This window comes from Trichomycterus rosablanca, chromosome 26, assembly GCF_030014385.1.
Source record: "Trichomycterus rosablanca isolate fTriRos1 chromosome 26, fTriRos1.hap1, whole genome shotgun sequence".
NCBI lineage: Eukaryota > Metazoa > Chordata > Actinopteri > Siluriformes > Trichomycteridae > Trichomycterus > Trichomycterus rosablanca.
The window spans coordinates 10,958,855-10,979,695 of NC_086013.1; the positions used below are offsets into that span (position 1 = coordinate 10,958,855).

Below are 20,841 nucleotides of genomic sequence, written 5' to 3' on the forward strand. Positions count from 1 at the left end.
CACACGAGCACATAGCGCTGCTGTTACTGCAGAGACTCTGCTCCAGACTGCAGCCCATTAACGCTCCACGACTCCGTCTCGCTCGAATACAAACTCTGCAATCTGGGCGACGGGGTCGGGCCAGGTAATCGGAGCCCGGGCCGTTTGATTGGCACTCGCAGCCGCCTGGCAACTTTTTCACTTTCGGTCCTGTTCCTGAGAAAGTGGACTGTACCACTGGGAGGTTTTAGAGGAGGGGTGTCCACTCCCTTAATGCACTCTCTTTTTGCTCTGTGCAACCTATGAGCAGGACCAGGTCTCTTTTTTTTTTAGTTTCTCCTCACACACACACACTCACTCACACTTTTTCCCTCCAAACAATGACAAGGTTCATAAAAGCTCAGTCAGAATCTACCGGGAACAGAGCAATGTCAGCACTTAAGGCTTCAGCTGAATACGTCACCACTGGTATTTCTGAGGACATCTTTGGCCTGCCGAGCTTAGAGGATGGAAGTGGGGTAAGTAAGGTAAATACTCTGAACCTTAGTATAACTGTAGTTCATGACTAAGGCCCTACCTAATTCACGCCTGAGGAAAAGCGCAGTTCCCGTGTAACATGCAATTTGTGGTGAAATTTAAACTTTAAGGTTTGTGTCTAGCGATTTAACGTTTCTCATTCGTGGAACCGTTCAAGTGCCTCAGGTTTACCAGTTCATTTGCACTATGAGGCGGTCCTAGTGTAACCCGAGTTTATAAAGTAAGAAATAAACAGTACACAGACAAACTATCTGGAGCTTGTTCTTTTTAGGGTGCAGCACAGACTACACAGAGATGATCACGTGTGTAGAGAAGCTCACTTTTCCATTGATTACGGAATCCCCAAAGGGACAAAATGCACTCAATTCATGAAGACATACATCAAACATGATCAGCACACTACACCACAGAAAAGTCTGTCACACTAGCAGTCCTACGGCAATTCAGTTAGTCAAAATGTCCAAGATGTCGAAATCTAAAGCATCTAAAAACACGACTCGAGTTTGGAAAACTCTCAACCAATTCTGTAGAAGCAGAATATTGGATGTTCTAGGTTTTACATTCAACCATTAAAGTAAACTGAGTTGTGTATTGTGGCTTCCATTTATTCGATCATTTAATTAATGAGTGTTATTTAATGACTGGCGTGAAATGTGGCTCTTTTTTTTTGAAAATCTGAAATCTGTGATTTTTGAAAAACAAGGTCTGTGAAATTAAGGACATTTCCCCATAAATCACAACTCATAGGCTGCACTAAATACAATTTATCTATAGTACTAGATAAAACCAGACTGCTCCTGTATAACAGATCACTTTTAAACCCTTTGGTCTAGCTTATACTTGTTTAAATGTTTAGGCGGCGGTCATGAGTAAATAATCCTCAATCCTAAAGTATAGCATTTCATTATGCTCAAATATACAATTACTGCAGAAATCCAATCCAATCCAATCCAAATGTAATTTTTTACGCGTTTTCCCCCTTTTGTCTCAATTTAGCACAGCCAATCTGCTGCTGGGAACCCTGGAGTCCAAGGAAAGTGTATATTCGCCTGACACACACTCCCTCTGATGTGTGTGCAGTCCACCAATCCCTTCCTATTTTTCCCCACTTATTCTTCCATACTTCAGTGGATCTGTGTGTGAGGTCGGCTTTGTGTACAGAGAGCCACGCCCACGAAATCTGCACTCCTCCACTTTCTGTACAGGCGCCCTGGGCAACCAAGGTTCTTACACAGTATTAATAACCCCACCCCTTAGCCCGGTATTTTCCCACCCAGCAGACTGGAGGCCAACTGTGCCTGCTAAAGGGTGACCAGCCGACCGGTAGCAGAACTGATATTCATACCCAGGAGCTCAGAATCTCCGTGCTGGTGTGCTGTGATTATTGTAATCATTTTAATATTGCGTATATTTGGCGCTCAGGTGGCACAGCAGTCTGATTCACCAGGCCACCTTTGTGACCTTCGTAGCCTAGATGTTGTGCTAATGACCGGCATTCTGCAAGTTCTGAACCCAAAAACATAACGAGAACTGATGCACAAGTGTGAAATACATCCCAAGTCCAGACACTTATTGTCGCATACCTGGTTCCTTCGTCTCCTGCTGCCGTAATTGCGTCTGACGAGTGTCTTGTAGTTCTGGCTCTTCTTGGTCAAGTAGTAATAAAAGATACAATCAGCCACACACTGCAACAGTAGGAGAAAATGTAAACATGTAGGTGGGAGTGAGACACACATCCAATCACCGACTATACTTATTACTTTATACTAATCTCATTATATAGAAATAAGCAGGCCAATGAAGTTTCATCAAACTACTACAGTAAAGCTTTCACAGGGTTGACCAGATCAGGGTTAGATCTTGGTATAAATAAATTAAAAATAAAAATCTCTGTAGTCTATTGGTGTGTAGTGTCCAAGATGTGTTTCCCATGTGCCCCTAGCGTTTTCAAGTGCTAAAGTGCCCACAGCACCCTGATCATGGTGAAACAAACTCAGGATGAATGAATAATCATGGAACCTTTGTTTTCGTGTTGAGTTTTGAACCAGGTTATGTTACATCTTGTAAATCACAGTAAGACCAGACAGAGTAATATGCATTGCTTGTGTTACCCTGGTTTAGACTACAGAGCATAAATTATAATAGTGGGTGCCTGGGTGTCGCAGCGGGCTAACAAGCCAGCACACCACTAGTGTTAAAACTCGCAGGTTCAAATCTCAGCACCACAGAGCCACCGACCTGGTCAGGCATCCATACAAACACAACTGGCACGTTTGAGGGAGGGTGGCTCAGACTGGGTCTCTTCTTGCTGACAGAGTGACATGTGACCTAGACTGGTCTGGGCGCCTGCGCGAGGTGGAGGCTACGGCTCTGTGTATAAATGCAATACTTGCAGGTGAAGAGAAGTGGTACCAGATTGGCCACAAGTCAGAGGGGATGTGTGATGATGGTTCAAGCTCCACTACTGACAGGTTGTCAGTGTTGGGCCCTTGAGCAAGGCCCTTAACTCTCAATTGCTTAAATGATATACTGTCACTTTGGATAAAAAGTGCCTGGGCACAGTTTTATGTTGGATGCCCTTCCTGACACAACCTTCCTTTTTTATACTCTTCAATCAACCCAAAATGTTAAATCTTCTAGACGAAACTTCAGTCATTGTTCAGAGCTGCTGGTGGGTTGTGGTTTGATCGGGCGATCTTATGAACATGTATGAGGTTGCACTAGCGCAAACGGGAAGCTCTCACCTTTCGTTCAAGATAAGAGGCTATCAGGGCAAAGTTCTTTGGGTGCTGCACAAATCTGAAACAACAAAGAGGTAAAAGATTTTTACCCACAAAACATGATTGAGTGAATACTAAGCACAGAGACACGGTGGCCAACAAAGGTAGAAAATCAATAAATATATGGACGGTGGTGTCAGAAACTATTCAGATCTCTTGAGAGAGTTTGATTTTTAGTGCATGGACAGGGTGCCAATTCTTCTCAGGGTTTTAGCCATCAGCCCCCTATGAGACAGAGCCTATGATGTCTGTGTAGATGCCTGGCTGGCTGATAGCACCACTTACTTTTGAACTTAGATCTCAGCGGTGATGGGCAAGATTTTTATGTTTGTTTAAAGACTTTGTTCACATTCGTGACAGGACGGGTAGTTACAGGTTGCCCGCTGAGCCAGCCGAATACATCAGTCTGTCCATAATACAGACACAGCACTAGAGCAGAGACGTAGATGGAGAGAGTTGCGACACTCCTTGATCTCGCCGCCACGCGGTCACGTGGTTCATGTAACCCTCCAATAGTTCCAAACAAACCCGGCGCTGTCATGTTCTTCTATGGGACAGGCAGCAGTGAATGAAATATTAAACGCTAAATAATAAAAATTTGTACAATTTCTGGGTATTTTCACCTGCCTTTACATTTACTGCATCTGCTTTAATGTCAGTTTGGTATATGAAGTGGAAGATTGATGTTTATAATGACTTGTTAATAGGTCGTTCTTGATAACACACAGTGCATTATATTAGCATACATTACATAATGCGATATCATTAAGTAATAGAGACAATATACAGTACAGAGATTAGACAGTTTTTTTGTTTTGTTTTTTGCATGAACTAATATCCCTTCACTTTCCTGAGGATTCATAATAATAATAATAATAATAACCATTTTGGTTAAACACCAAGCCATGTGGCTGGATTCATAAGGTTTACCTGCACTGAATGAACAGATTCATAAACACACTACCGTACCTTTAACATTATAGTGCAGGTACATGAAAAAGCATTCATTCATGTCTTATTTCATGAGTGATTAATCATTGATTCCTACATGTAATACATTAATGAATTCATTATGAATGTGCACTAGTTCATTTTGTCTAATGTAAGTGGTGGACAAGGTAAACAAACCATGCAGTTGAGTTAAAGTTGAGATATCCAAGGTAACATATTACTCCAGTAAAAGTAGTAGTAAAAGTAAAATACTCTTTACCTCCACTAAAGTACTAAATTTACCTTAAAATGTACTTAATTATGAAAGTAAAAGTAGCATGCTTTATTATGGCTCTAATGTTTTATGATCATTTCTGTAACAAGAAAATTAATTGGGTTATACCTATTAATTAAGATAAAGATGTAACATTTAGTGCTGAGCAAATACTAAACAATAACAGTATTAAGTATATTAATGACATTAAATTCTTTTTTTTTTTAACAAAGCAACATACAGCTAAAAATGCTTGATAAGTAGTGGAAATGAAGGGGGCTCTATGGGATGTTTGGAACTTTTCAGAGCTCCACAACTGAGCTGCGCAGAAAAATGTCCCGCCCCCGTTACAACGGTTCCCTATGGGAGTGTCGCCACTCTGTGACTGGATATGGAGGAAAATAAGAAAGTGCTGATATGCATCTTTGAAATGTAACTTTGAAGATTCTGTTGTATTTACATTTGACTTCAATTGTACACAGCTGATGTCAAAATCAACTGAAATGTGAAGTAGCTAAATGACAACAGATACTTACTTTTCTTTGAAAATCTCTTTTTCGTGCTCCGTCCAGACGTTCATGAACTGCCGTGATTTGTAGACCTTCATGGGGTCGTCCATGAGTCCGTTCATGTTGATGAACTTCACGTGCCGCTGCTCCGAATCGTACATCATGGGGGGGATGACCGATAGCTGCCTCATCTGCTTCTCGTTGTTCTGATTGGTTGACACAAAGAGAAGGCCAGAAGAAAGAACTTGTTAGGATTTTACCGTCATGTTTTACATACTTTGGTTACATTCATGACAGGAACGGTAATCACTGGTTACATAAGATTCATCAGTTCAAGTCTTTAACAGTCATGGACAATTTTATATCTTCAATTCACCTCACGAGGAAATCGGAGCTCCTGGAGGAAACCCACGCAGACACAGGGAGCTGCAAGGGTTTAATAGTGGACATAGGAGCACCTGCCAGGAGGGAGTTGCAGTAGTCCAACCGTGAGATTACAAGTGACTGGACAAGAATCTGAGTGGCTTCTGAGTGGAGAGAAATGGCCAAATCTTCCTGATGTTGTAGAGGAACCGGCACGATTTTGTCATGTTGACTACATGAGGATAGAAGGTCAGCTGGTTATCCAGGACAGCACGAAGCCTTCTTACATGATCAGATGGTCTGATCTGGGAGTCATCAAGCAATGTCATTGGTTGATACCTTTTAGTGGGTCAATGGTCACCTAATTCTACCTGTGCATTTTGTTTAATAGCTCTCACCTAATGACATTCCCTGGCTGTTTTAGTACAATGAAGCTTTGTTCATGTTAAGCAGTGTTCGTTCGGCCCAAGTCACTTGTACCGCGTCATATCAAACAGTTTGTCTCATTGGAGGCACTTTGAAAGGTCAGCGGTAAACTGGGTCAAAGTTCAATCGGATGGACGCAGGGTAGCACAGCGGCAAGCTAAACAGTACAGCCACACTCCATAGAAAACAACAACACGGTCCGCGCAAAAGCAGTTTTGCTGCTTCTCATGTGAATGCGCCCTAAATCTAAAGTCTGAAACAGGTACCAAAAAAGTTGGGACAAGGGCATGTTTACCAGTAAGTGAGATCACCTTTGAAGACACCATATGTTGCTGTTCTTAAAGTGGATTTATTTATCCTAATTCATGATTAAAATAAGAATTTAGCTGCTTTACTTCAAAGCCATGCTGTAGTAACACATGCAGAATATAGATTGGCATCGCTATGTCGAAAAATAAAAATCAGGGACATCACTAAAAAAGATGCCGTGTATGTAGGTGGCAGCTCCAAAAGATTTTTTCGGAACCGGATTTGTATATATGAGGGGTATCAGAGGCTTACCTCCTGTTCCGACAGGCCGTCTATGATCTCGGAGATCTCATGCTCGCTTCTCGCTATGGTGGCCGACAGCCCCGTTCCTCTCTGGCCCACCCTGAGAAAATAAAAGCATTACAAATGTAACCATTTCCTCCTCCTTAAAGAGTTATTTTAATAGACACGGTTCCGTACATCCTGTTCTTTAATCCTCCATGTCTTCCAGAACTTACCCTTGCCTCTAAAACCGAAATACCCTTCCGCCGGCTTATTTTTAGTCGAAGGGACTTTAAAGCAGTGTGTTTGCAGGCAGCGGGCGACTATTTTTAATTTCCTACAGATGTGCGAGGCTTCTCGGGGCGCTTCCGTAAACGCCGCTGAGGAAAACAATGAAGTGCAGGTAAACGGACAGAACCAGCAGGACAAGGGTCAGTGTGTGAATGGGTGGAAACCTGGCTGGCAAGTGGGAGGCCTGAAGAAAATAAGCAGCACACAGGCAGGAAGAGTGTACTAATGTCAAGGTCAAATTCAATGAACGGGCAGATAAAGAAAATGCTAAAGGTTCTTGAGGCAATCAGCAGAGTTCGAATCCTGGCTCTGCTATGCAGCCACTGTTGGGCCCTTAAGCAAGGCCCTTAACCCTTTCGACTCCAGGGGCAATGCACAATGGCACTGGACTCTGACCCCAGCTTCCAAATGACCTGCGATATGTGGAAGAAGTATTTCATTGTTCTGTACATGTGTGTGTATGTATATATGACAGGAGTCGCCACAGAGGATCATTCCGGTCCTCATATTTGACTGGGCACAGCTTTATGACAGATACCCTTCCTGACGCAAGCCTCTTTATTTTATCCGAGCTTGGGACAAGCACTGAGAGCGCACTGACAAGTGCACTTCCAAATGGGTAGGCTGTTCAGCCATTCAGTCACACTAGCAAAATTTATGACTCCACCACCTGAGCTCAGTATTCCATCCTACACTACGGGTCTGTCCGAAAACCTAGTGAGCTTTCTACATAGACAGCACGCTCCCGAGAGAAGGGCTGTTTCAATTCATAGATGCCTTAAAATGCTGCCTACAGAGGTGCCTTATTTCGAAGCAATAAACTGACTGAATAACAAGAGAGCATCTGATGCTTTTTAGCAGTGAAGGCAATCCCAGCATTCAGTGCGGTACAACCTCACGCTTATCCAGTCAGGGTCGCAGGGGGGTGCTGGAGCCTATCCCAGCTTTTCGATGGGCGCAGGGCACACGGTAACACCCTGCAGGGGCGCCGTTCATCGCAGAGCAGACACACATACACACACACACCCATTCACCTACAGGGCAATTCAGTGTCTCCAATTAACCCGACTGCATGCCTTTGTACTGTGGGAGAAAACCGGAGCTCCCGGAGGAAACCCACGCAGACACGGGGAGAACATGCAAACTCCACACAGAAAGGACCCGTGGACAAATGTGGCGGACGAATGTGGAGCAACAAACAGTTCTTTTTAAATGTAAATAAATTACCATTGACTTCTAATTTGTATAAAGGTGCACGAGTGTAATTTATTTGCAAATTTGGTCTAGTCAGTGACACGACGGAGATGTTAGCTGGCATGCTAGCGGGTTGTGCCGCCTCAGCCCATAGACCACTGAAGTCGTGCGTCATTCTGTAGTCCTCGTTATGCCCATATTTGGAGACCCGGGTCTAACTCAGATTTCCTATAGGAAAAATGAACGGGGTTTTTAAAAAATCGACTCGAACGCATCCTGTGCTAAATAAACATGTTCAGAACCCTGTACGTTTTGTCCTGTGTACATTTTTCTCCTGTACATCACTGGATCCTCTGAATTACGAGGTTGTTAAAGGATCGTAATACTAATAATGCTACACGAAAGCTAATGCTACTGCGCATTAATTGGACGTCACTGAACTACACCAATCAAATCAACGAAACGAGCGGCTCGCTTTTGGTGAGTACAACCAAAGGCGTAACACCCATCCTTGCTTTCTACTTTAATGTAGCTAGCTACTAAAAATATAAAGTAAAACTTGTGAACATCACTCCACTGTTACTCTGGTGAATCGTGCTGCTTCGTGCAGTTATTTAAGAGGCTTATAAAAGAAAAGAAAAAAGAAAACATTAAGAGGCTTCCAGTGTAGTGACGTCAATTCAGCGCGCAGTAGCATTAGCTTACATGTAGCAATATTCATATTTTGACTCTTTAACGACTTCATAATTCAGAGGATCCAGTGATAATAGACAGAAGAATCTCCATAAAACAAAACGTAACAGCTTTGAAACATTTTTTTATGACTACAGGATGCGAGAGAGGCAATTTGCGAAATCTCCATTCATATTTCCCATTCAAAATTTCTCTTAGACCCGGGTTACCAAATATGGGCATAACAACATGGCGTGGCCTACAAAATGACGACACGACTTCAGTGGTCTATTGGTTTGAGTGTCCTGAGGCTAACTGTGTAAGTGAAACTGCAATGACGTTATCACCTTAATTGCAGACTCTAAATAACCTGCCTTATGAGTTTGATGTCTTATCAGATTCTCTATCTCTATCGAGGCAGCTGCCTAGGTAGGGAGTAGGCAGCAAGGCAGCTCATTAGATTTCGAATAGACCCTATATGACAAAAACTGTGTGGACAACCATCCTTATTATAAGCATTGCCTACAGTTTTGGAATGGCATGTCCAACAAGCTCAAGGTGGTGTCCACATACTTTTGACCAAATGGTGCACATAGTGGGAACGTAAAGTACAAATGCAATATTTACAAAGAAATAAAGCACGTATTTAAAAAAAAAAAGTCACATGGCAGGTTTAAAGCCAGGTGTCGAGGACCTGGTGTCCAGGTGTGCAGCACCCACACCACCTGCTGACCCAAATTCTATTTAATTACCCAAATGAATGAAGAGAACTGAACTATTGAAACTGAAGTGCACCTTTAGTTACTGGAAGCATGAGAAATCTGGTCTTCTGTTGCATTCAGAGAAACCCTATAACCTCCATACCAGGAAGCGCAACATGCACGACCTCTGACCTTATCACCGAAAGCCTGCGCACAGCTGACTGGATGCTGCTGGCAAGCCCAATTCATTTCTCTCTCACTGTTTACACACCGAGTTGCATCACAGCGACCGATGGCGGATGCGCGTCTGTGGATCGCTCCTGTGAGACCGTGTGTCTGCAAAACAAGTTTCCAGGGCCGGCCTGTCTTCACTTTTCCGGGAACGGAACTGCACAGTGAATACTGGGAATTCAGGACGAGGGGAATGGAGTGGGCTGACCTTTGGAAGCGTTCCTGTTGCTCGCGCTGTTTGCGGATCTCGGGGAACTGGCGCTCGTAGTACTCGCGCGTGCGGCTCTCCTTGGCCTTGCGCCGCGGGTTGTTTTCCAGCCGCTCCACCTTCTTCTCCCACGCCTCCATCAGCTGATCGTAGCGCTGGCAGATCTTCTGCTCCTGAGCACAAAAACAAGGAGCATTTTAATTTCACTATCAAATATTTATTTATTTATTTTATTAGGATTTTAACGTCGTGTTTTACACACACAGATCACATTCATGACAGGACAGGTAGTTACTGGTTACACAAGATTAAAGATAATGCACTTTCTTCCCTTTTTCTCCCCCTTTAGTGCGTCCAATTGCCCAATTGCATCGTGCTTCCTCTCTGCCTATGCCGATCCCTGCTCTGACCGAGGAGATCGAAGCTAACCCACGCCCCCTCCGACACGTAGGCAGCAAGCCGCATGCATCTTATCACCTACACTTTGATGAGTGTTGTGCCATCTAGCGTTGTGTACGGAGAGACACACCCTAAGAGCACTCCTTCCTCATCTCTGTGTAGGCGCCTCTAATCAGCCAGCAGAGGTCGGAATTGCACCATTCTGACACAGAGAGACCCACATCCGGCTTAGCCCCGCCCACGTGAACAACCGGCCAATCGTTGTTCATTTGGCCGGCAAGGCAGAGCTGAGATTCCATACGATGTATTCGAGATCCCGGCCTGGTTGCAGCGTGTTTTTTACCGCTGCGCCACCTGAGCGGCCAAAGTTCAAGTTTTTAATGTCAAACACAGTCTTGGACAATATTGTATCCCCAATTCACCTCACTTGCATGTCTTTGGACTGTGTGAGGAAACCGGAGCATACGGAGGAAACCCATGCAGACACAGGGAGAAAATGCAAACTCAACCTGGGAATCGAACTCAGGACCTTAATCTAAACCCATCTAAACCCAGGACCTTAATCCTAAAGCTTCTGTCATTTTTGCCACAAAAATGCACTGGCCACTTTATTAGAAACACTATACCAATATTAAGCAGCCTTAATTCTTTGTGTCACTGAATTAAAAACATTGCTTTGTGAGTTTGGTCCACAATGACATGTATTTACTTCCAATTTTTCAGCTACACTTTATGCTGTAATCTCATGTTCCTCATTCTATATGTGTTCCAACATATTCAGATTTGGTGACTGGAGAGGCCATTGAAGTACATTAAATTCATGTTATTTATATAAGGGCAGTTGTAGCCTAGTGGTTAAGGTACTGAACTAGTAAGCAGAAAGTTGCTGGTTCAAACCACACCACTGCCAGGCTGCCACTGTTGGGCCCTTAAACAAGGCCCTTCACTCTCAATTGCTTGGCCTGTATACTGTAAGTCTGCTAAATGCCAAAAATGTCAAATGTAAAACTTCATTTCAGTTGTTGCCATTGTAAGAAGGCAAAATGTGGCTTTGATTGGATGCAGGCCTGAACTGTTCCAACAAGTCTATCTATTAATTCTCTGCCAAATCCTGGCCCCAACCTTTTCCACACGGTGGCTCATATCCAGATGTGTAGGTCCAGACTTTATTTTTGTTTTAAAGTAACTGTCTGGTTTAGTAGGGTCCTTGTTGCCTCAGATCTCTGTCCTAGACTGGCAGGAGTAGAATCCAATTTGGTTTTGCTGTGATGCTTTAAGGTTTGATGTGTTGTGTGCCCTGTACAGTTGGGAACTAAAACTCGGTTCCAATTTAGAACTGAATACAAATTAGTAAGGATGTCCCGATCCGATCTCAAAGATCGTAATCGGGGCCGATCAAGGCATTTTTTAACTGATCGGTATCGGCTTTACTAAGACCGATCCTAATCCCGATCCTTTGTTTTACGTCAGCATGTCCGCTGTGTGGAAATACTTTAAATTGGAAAGTGAAACAAGTCCAACAGCGAAGTGTAATGTATGCAATGCGAGCGTTTCACGAGGCGGTAGGAGCAGAGCTGCGTTCATTACTGATTTTCCTCAAAAAGAACCTTCACTTCATTCTGAGTGTTCTAGTTTTACTACTACAATGCTGCACTAAGTTTGTTTACTTCTATTTTGTAAAAATAGAAGAACATTAAGCAATAGCTTGGATGCAGGCAATTTTTTTCCTACAGCACTGCAGAGCTATTCAGTTGTTAAACATATACATTGGATTAATTTGAATAACTGTAATGTACTTGAAGTGTGCACTGTGTGAACAGTATTATCTAGTTCTTATCGAGACAATATCTAGAAAATACAAGTATCGGTTTGAGACTTGGTATCGGATCGGGATAAAAATTAATGATCGAGAACAAAAAAACGTGATCGGGACATCCCCACAAAGTCCCGGGTACATACTACATTTCGGTTCTACTTATTATTTCTGAGCGCGATAACTGTCATTGTAAACAAAGGATACCTATCTACAAGCATGTATGTACATACCTGCAAAGCATGCCCGAGCTATAGTGCATGACTAAGTTTAGGACGGTGTGGAATATGGACCGCGGTAAACAATTAAATGTGTGGCTTCACAGGCTGATATCCTGATTTGCCCTAACATTAGCTGTTCGAATTTTCTACATCTGTCAATTGAAGTCAGTAAGTCTATTTTCCTCTGAAGTCTCTCATAAAGCCAGCCTGCCTGGCACCATCATCAGTGCCATGGTCACTCAGAACCCATTTCTTTTTCCATTCTGGTATTTAAAAGCGTCTGAAAGGCTCCAGCAACATCTGTAGTGATCGGTGATTTAAGACGTGTAAATAGATGCTGGAGGAGCTTCAGCTCTGTATCTGCTCCCAACAGGCTCATGCACAGACTGGGAGACAAACGGCAGTGTCCCAAACCACATAACATTACTATCACATACTATTAGATTAGTATTAGAAAGAGCAGTGTCCCAAACCACATAACATTACTATAACATACTATTAGATTAGATAGTATTAGAAACAGCAGTGTCCCAAACCACATAACATTACTATAACATACTATTAGATTAGATAGTATTAGAAACAGCAGTGTCCCAAACCACATAATACTATCACATACTATCAGATTAGATAGTATTAGAAACAGCAGTGTCCCAAACCACATAACATTACTATAACATACTATTAGATTAGATAGTATTAGAAAGAGCAGTGTCCCAAACCACATAATAATACTATCACATACTATTAGATTAGATAGTATTAGAAACAGCAGTGTCCCAAACCACATAATAATACTATCACATACTATTAGATTAGATAGTATTAGAAAGAGCAGTGTTCCAAACCACATAACATTACTATAACATAATATTAGATTAGATAGTATTAGAAAGAGCAGTGTCCCAAACCACATAATAATACTATCACATACTATTAGATTAGTATTAGAAAGAGCAGTGTTCCAAACCACATAACATTACTATAACATAATATTAGATTAGATAGATATTTGTTAATAATAATGTAACTATATTAAAATATTATTCAGTATAGTAGTACACTGTTTCCCATTAAGCATTTAGAATACATAAATATCTTCATTCTCCTAATACTAGTTCAGGTTTACTACCTGCCCGTGTGTTTGATTCATTTAATCATTTCCCTCTGTTCTGTTAACCTATAAAAAAGCTCTCTGATGCACATCACAGCCTTTAGGCTCTAAAAAGGTCTAGCACAACTTAACACAAAGCAACGTATGTACACATCCACAACTAAATAACTTCCACATGTGGTCCATGTAATATTTCATGATTTAACTCTAGGAAAAGGAAAATGTGTGTATTTAAACACTCACAAACAAATTGTTATTCTAAACTCTTTTTCTGCATTTATACAATTTAAATGATGAGTAACAAAACTATTACCTATTAGACTCACAACTGGAAGCTGATCTGTGTGTGGATCTGTGTGTAATGTCTTTTGTTTCCAAAATGATGTGGATATTTTGCATCGTGTCCCAGTATAAAAGTAGAAATCTGTTTATCATTTTATAAATATTAAACTAACGTTGTCAGAATAAGCTTTAACATCAGCTGTGTCTCCATCCATTATGAAGTTTAGTTATTCAGCTACTGAGCTTGTACTGAACTGTTACCAACTGGGTGTAAAATCTAAGAGCATTAATGACGTTAAACTGGTTCTGCTCATAGTGTGTGTGTTTATTTTACTGTTCTACATCACTGCCATGTTCACTATGAAAGTTAATATGAAACTTATTTAAAGAGGAGCATCTGTAATTGAAGTGCAAAAGTTTAGTTCACACATGTGGGCACACTTACCCTCTGTTTGCGTGCGTGGTTCCTCCTCTTGAAGAACAGAATAAGCTTCTTCCTCATCACTTGATTTCTAAGAAAAACAGAGAGGGCATGTTTACACGTACAGCCTAGCCATTGCAGTGGCAGCAAGCTCTTTCAATGGAATACATAGACATTACATTTTCGGCATTTAGCAGACGCTTTTATCCAAAGCGACATACAGTATGCAGTCAAAGCAATTGGGCCCAACAATGGCAACCTTGCAATGGTGGGGTTTGAGCCAGCAACCTTCTGTCTAATAGTCCAGTATATAACCACTAGGCTACAACCACCGCTAAAAAGAATGCCTTCATTTATCATATATACACACGTGTACAGTACAATGAAATTCTTTTTCTGCATATCTCAGCTTGTATGGAAGCTGGGGTCAGAGCACAGGGTTAGCCATTGTACGGCCCACCTAGAGTAGACAGGGTTAAAAACCTTGCTCAATGGTCCACCAGTGATGAATCTGAAACCACAAACTTCTGATTGATAGCCCAAAGGTCTACCCACTAGGCTACCACTGTCCCGATAGGTGGTTTCATATGCACACATGGTTCAGTATTTAACGTAACACCTGTCACGTGCGTACTGAGGACTGGAACTCTGGAACTGTCTGTACCGCTCATGTATGTGAGAGATTTGTAGCTCTGCTTTCAATTCGAATCAGTTGTAGGCTAGCAGGTAATGTACTAGACTAATATTCAAAAGTTTGCTGGTTCAAGCCCCACCACTGCCCGGTTGCCACTGCTGGGCCCTTGAGCTAGGCCCTTAACCTTCAATTGCTTAGACAATATACCGTCACAGTACTATAAGTCACTTTGGATAAAAATGTCTTCTAAATGCTGAAAATGTAAATGTAATCAACCCTTAGCTCTCAGAAATGAATTTGAATGATTAACCTGACAGTATAAACAGAACAATGAATTATTGTTCAGTTGGTGGTTGATCATGTTTGTTTACCGGTGTCATTTTGTGACGTTGGCACACTGCCAGTGAACGCACGCTCGCACTTGTGTGCAAGAACGATGCCACTGATAAAGGGACTAAGATAAAGGACTGACCTGACTGACCTACTCACCTACTCACAGAACTAGATAAGATTCCAGACAACCCAACCGATACCGTGTGTGTATGCATGTGCACACATACACACAGAGTTTGTTTTATTTCATAATAGTTTAGACAGCTTGTTTGCAGACATACAGTAAAAACATCCTTCCTTATGTGACTGTGTCTGACTGTATCTCCAATTCACCTCACTTGCAAGTTTTTGGACTGTGGGAGGAAACCCGGGGAGAACATGCACACAGAAAGGACACAGACAGCTCCACCTGGGAATCGAACCCAGGACGTAATCACTGTTTAAGTAGTGCGTCTAAATATTCTGCCTTATAAGTTCAATGTCTTATTATAATCCACTCTGCTGCCCAGCTGCCCAGGTAGACAGTAGGCAGCATGGCCTAGGCCAAGGTTTTTGGACAGACCCATAATCCCTGGAGGACGATGCTCTTGCTACACCCTCCTTTAGATAGGTTCAATACAGATTAGCTAGTTTGCTTTAATGTCTAGGAGAGAAAGTAGGACCACCAGTTCCATCTATGATGGCAATAATGACTATGGTACTGAAATTAGTATGTTTTAATTTGAACATTTTAACCAGTCAGTCCACTAAAACCATTGTCCAAGATCATAAAATCATTAATGATATTAATAATGCGTAATAATTCTGACTTTAATTTAGAATCTTCAAATAATTACAACTTAATGCTTTAGCCATTCAACAGACGAAATCCGGCTCTATAAAACCTGCGGAAGCTACAGTCAGAAAATATAAACAATGAAAAATTGGCAACTTGCTCCTCACCTTTAACCCAGCACTGTCGTAATCTACGACTAGAATTTCCGTTCTCAACCCCTCTTCCTCACCGAATCAAAGAATGTGAAAACCACAGATTCAGACTAAATAGCTGTTTAAAGAAATACTCACGTCTTAATGTTGTCGTGGTACACTTTAGTATCTGACGGCTGGTTGTACAGCGGCTGGGGCCAGAGAAAGACATGCACAGAGGGGAAACGGTGGTTAATCATTAGCCAAAAAATAGGAAATCTGTCTGGTTTCTGCAGCGCGTGGATAGCGGTGGCATTGCGAAACATTAAACATACAGTACAGTTCAAGCACCAAATGTGGCTGGTTTACCAGTTCTACTTTAGGGCCGAGTCCTTCAAATATCTTGTGGGCTTCTTCAGCTTTTTTCTAAAGACAAAACGAGAACAGAATGTCTTTTTTTAATTGGCGTGAGGTGGATTAGAAATATAACATTCAAATGATTGTGTAGTGCAATAAATAGAAACGATGCTTCTGAAAACTCAGTGAGTAAAAACAGTCCTGCAATGTAAACCTGTGACATTTAGGTCATGTGGGCTGGGTACTATCATGAACACCATCAATTTTCTCATACATGGTGGAAATTTAGCAATAATATCATTGCAAAACTGAACTTGTGTTGTTTTGAACTTGTAAGTTGCTAACCAGAGGCTCACGGGGCAAGCATTCTGCAAAAAAGAACAATGCATTGCTATGACTGAAATTGCTGTTCGAAATGAGGACAGCGATGGCCACGTTTGAGCTGATTCCATTTGTGTGGCTACTTATGTTATTGATCACAGAAAAGTCAAAACACTGTACATTTAAAGAGAGATTTCAGCCACTAACTGAGTATAAAACCCCAATAATTTTAAATTGTCAGTAAATACTTTGTAATAAATCCTTCCAAATACCAGCATTTTCCTAAACTTGAGAAAAAACAACTTTGGTGCTGTTATTAGTATATGGCCACTGTCAAATGCATCAACACATTAATAATGCGGCAATAATTCACCCTGGACTATTAAAATATATATATAACTTGTCATCTCTACCAACTTTATAGCATTAGGGACTAAAATGTTCATTACTATACAGGCAAGTCTTGTGCAAAGTTAAAAAACGGTGCTAATGCCAATACCAACCAGGTCACTTTAGCTCCTGTATTCACTGTTACTAACAAGCACATTGGCAACAGACCGTGCACATATTGATGCACCCTTAAGTGCCAGTTCAAAGCCTAAATTAACAGAAGGGCTGTTTCAGGTAGGGCATCTAGTGTTTATTTGATTTTGTTAGGATTTTAACGTCATGTTTTACACACTTTGGTTACAGGTTACACAAAATTCATCACTCTTCACCTCACTTGCACGTCTTTGGACTGTGGGAGGAAACCCACCCAGACAGGGGAGAACATACAAACTCCACACAGAAAGGACCCGGACTGCTCCACCTGGGAATTGCACTCAGGACCTTTTTGCTGTGAGGTGACAGTGCTGCACCCACCATCCAGTGTAAAAAAAAAGAAGTGCCAAATCAAATATGTGGATAAATGATCCAATGTGGCGACCCCTAACTGAAGCAGCCGAAAGAGTTCCTTTAATGGCAACCAGTCCTAGACACATTCTGCATAAAGCCACTATTATTGTCGATACCATGTGTATGTAACCGTAACTTCCAGTTGTATTCCTTCCTACCCAAGATTGCCCACACTCTGTTACATAGTAGTTCAGCTCTTGCACTGACTGTAAAAACGAGATGGCGCTTGAACTGGCTCTGGCACCAGCATTTATTTTGTTCTGGTTTGTCTGTGTGTGCTTGCCAAAACCAGTCACACTGGTGCTTTAAAATGTAGATGGTATTAAGTAATAGCGCTAAAATACTCAGAATGTGTGTGATGCTTCGTACCCGATTTTCATCGTAAATTATCTGGACAATGCTGCGATGTTTGTGCTCCACAGGGGCCGGAGACACTGGCTTTTCAGGCTCCACAGGCTTAGCTGCTTCCTCCTCCAGTTGTTGCTAGGAGACAAAAAAAATACAATCACTGACATTGCAATAATCTATTCACATTTATACAAGAGTTAGTTTTAAACAAGTCATCGGATTGGACTAGAGGCATCTGAGAAGTCCTGAGACACAGTATAACTGCATCGGGACTTCTTACCACAAGTGTCACCCTGCTTTACAGGTGTACTAACCATGAACCAGATACATTAAGATCGTTACCGCTTAAATTGCACAGCAATGTCAAATGCATTTCCTTAAATAAGTGTTGATTTAAAATACTAAATGGTCATCAGGAGACCACTTGGGGGAAAGAAGCCGACTAGAGACGATTCATGTAGAGCAGGAAACGATGGAGCAACGTACTGCCTGCACCTGACTGAACTTTGACCCAGTTTGATGCTGACCTTTTCAAAACGCCTACAATGAGACAAACTGTTTGATATGATGTAATAAAAGCGACTCAGGCAGTACAACCAATGCTTAACGTGAACAAAGCTTAATATGACTTCTTGACCGAGGAATTCCATTAGACTCTTGGAAAAACTGATTCTCTCAATTTCTCAGAACCCCGAGCTATAACACAAGTTTAAAAGTGAAACAGGAGGAAAATCCAGCTAAACACAGATACATGTGGAGCTTTCAGAGTGGATCTGACTGTTATCACACACAAATGTACAGTATATTCATCTCATATTTGCACTTTGATGACGTTTACCGCACCACCAAGCGCTGAGCAAAACGGCAGTTTGCGCCGATGCTTGCATCGAGCGAAACGTAAAACGATTCGCAGGTGAATGCTCCCTAAGAATCCGTTTCTCTCCGCCATGTCTGTGCTTCACTTCTGTATTTGTCATATAAACGATTTGTCTCATTGGCGACACTCCGAAAGGTCAAGGGCAATCTTTTATGTGAAAGGTCATGGAGTTCAAGCTCTCACCAATCTATGTTTATGTAAAATGAGAATTGATATGAAATACATACACTTGCCTACATAGTTTGTAAAAGATTTGACCTTTTAATTTTATTTCCGGGCTATCGTTCCGGCGTTTACATACAGACACGACTGGCTATGTGAGGGACTGCAGTCCTGTGATTCCGGGGAAACTGAACACACTACAACCCAGACCAGGATAAAATAGTGGAAAACACATAAAAATGAATGAATTTAATGACATTTGTTCAAGTTTAAATTTGTTAAAATGGGAATAATATTCATGCCATGGAGGTCATGAGTGACATGGTAAATGGGATATATCAAAATGAGCAAACCGCTAACCTGCTTCTTCTTCAGTTTGAATATCTGTTGCTCAACCTTGGCGATCTCGCGGTCCACACGGTCCATGCTCTGGATGAGCTCCTCTTTGGAGAGTTTGGAGGTGGACGTGTCCTGTTCCTCCCCCAGGCTGTGAACACCTCCCCCCAGGGATGAGGCCTCCAGCTTCACACTGTACTGGGTTTCCTAGGAAAAACACAGGTCCCATTTAAGCATTTAGGGCTTAATGCTGTGAAAAATGCTCCACACAGATCACACACTAGCACCTTTCCCTTATACTGTGTAAAACCTGACGCTGGACACAATACATGCATGCTGACGCACCTCTCATGGCTCTTACTGGCTATTTCTAATCAATGAGCACACAACCCAGGTGGGCACTCAAGTGATGCAGTGGTAAAACACTAAAACTCTAGTTTGTGAGGTTGAATCTCGGTTCTGCTACCGGCAGGTCAGGTGCCTATACAGATGGAGATTGGCTCGGTGGGACTGTCAAAGGAGAACCTCATTATGACTTATTGTGCAGACGCCATTGATCAGCCACCAGAGGTGCTCTGACAGCATATGTCCAAAACTATGTGGGTATCTGACCATGACCTTGATGGACATCCCATTCCGAAACCAGGGGCACTATGTGTAGTTGGCTTCCCATTTACAGCATGGAGAGTCTTCTCATTTCAAGAAAGATTTTAAAGTGGAGGTTTCTGTCCATTCAATCAAAAGAGCATTTGTGAGGGATGATAAGGACTAGCTTGGCAATCAATGTTCCAATATTCAATAAGGCTTTGTGCAAGCCAATAGAATAGAATTGCTCTTACTAAACTCATCAAACAATGTCTTTCTGGAACTTTCCAGAGCAGACATAGTACAAAAGGTTGAAAGGCCAAAATGTTGCCACAAAATATTAATTCATATAATTTATTCTATGGTATAAATGGGTGTGGCCGAAGCGCCCGAACTCAATTATTAGTAGGAGGTCCAAATAAAAAGCTTGTAATGTGTCTTACCTTCTTGATCTCTCCAGCAGGTCGGAGACTGTCCGGTACAGGGTGCTGTAGTGGTAGGAGGATGCCGGCGTGTTGCCCTCGAGGCAGGTGGCCTTCGATGGAGCCTTCGACCCGGGGCCGCTTGGCCTCCACGACCTCGTGGTCCGTGATCGTGTGAAACTGCTGTTCGTATGCATGTCTGAACTCCTGAGGCCTGCGCAGCAAAGAAGACAGCTTTAGAAACTACAAATAAAAACTTCTTAGCAAATGTGTGTAAATTCACTGTTATTATAAAATTTATAAAGATAAACCCCACTTGGCTTTTACACAAAAAAGTCTACACATTTACAAACCCTGGCTCTTTAGATTCTGCTAATATGCAAACTGAAAAAACACAGCCGCTGTAAATCATGTTTTGTGTGACCTGAATTAAAATGTCTAACTCTGACTTTCTCTAACCAAAACCTGCAGGGTTTATCTGTTTCACTGAAGACCACAAGCACTCATTCTTCCATCTCTCTCAAACTCTTCTTCTCACGTATCGTCAACAACTGGACCCAAATTTTCGGATTTGTCACTCCAAAATACTGTTTTTCCACTGACCTTCATTCCAATCTCTGTCAACTTTAGCATATCTTAGCCTAAATACTAGCCACTTTAGGGCTAAAGAAGCTGTTTTTTTCTTCAGATTTTTATGCTACTTACTGCATACAAATCTTCTGTACTTTCTGGTTGTGATTTACTAAGAATTAATTATATTCGTATAAATACACATACATATATATAC

The 20,841-nt window shown here is 41.9% G+C and overlaps 1 protein-coding gene and 1 long non-coding RNA gene across 15 annotated transcripts in view; one reads left to right on the top strand and one right to left on the bottom strand.

Moving 5' to 3' along the window:
* Positions 1 to 20,841, bottom strand: part of ncor1 (nuclear receptor corepressor 1) — a 92,269-nt gene that overhangs the window by 59,961 nt on the left and 11,467 nt on the right. For all 12 annotated transcript variants that reach the window (XM_062988789.1, XM_062988797.1, XM_062988796.1 and 9 more), the window contains exons 4-14: positions 20,076 to 20,268; positions 19,072 to 19,254; positions 17,694 to 17,807; positions 16,119 to 16,175; positions 15,909 to 15,961; positions 13,901 to 13,967; positions 9,627 to 9,799; positions 6,360 to 6,450; positions 5,037 to 5,215; positions 3,261 to 3,315; positions 2,100 to 2,201 (exon numbers count right to left, since the gene is read on the bottom strand). In XM_062988789.1, coding sequence (XP_062844859.1) covers positions 2,100 to 2,201; positions 3,261 to 3,315; positions 5,037 to 5,215; positions 6,360 to 6,450; positions 9,627 to 9,799; positions 13,901 to 13,967; positions 15,909 to 15,961; positions 16,119 to 16,175; positions 17,694 to 17,807; positions 19,072 to 19,254; positions 20,076 to 20,268 — 1,267 coding nt within the window. The remainder of the gene's footprint in view (positions 1 to 2,099; positions 2,202 to 3,260; positions 3,316 to 5,036; positions 5,216 to 6,359; positions 6,451 to 9,626; positions 9,800 to 13,900; positions 13,968 to 15,908; positions 15,962 to 16,118; positions 16,176 to 17,693; positions 17,808 to 19,071; positions 19,255 to 20,075; positions 20,269 to 20,841) is intronic.
* Positions 301 to 20,167, top strand: LOC134303393 (uncharacterized). Of its 3 annotated transcripts, none has more exons than XR_010007642.1 (3): positions 301 to 506; positions 17,121 to 17,272; positions 20,096 to 20,167. It is a non-coding gene; the product is annotated as an uncharacterized LOC134303393 (long non-coding RNA). The 3 variants fall into 3 exon arrangements; XR_010007640.1 differs by having other exon boundaries at positions 20,093 to 20,145; XR_010007641.1 differs by having other exon boundaries at positions 301 to 497; positions 20,093 to 20,145.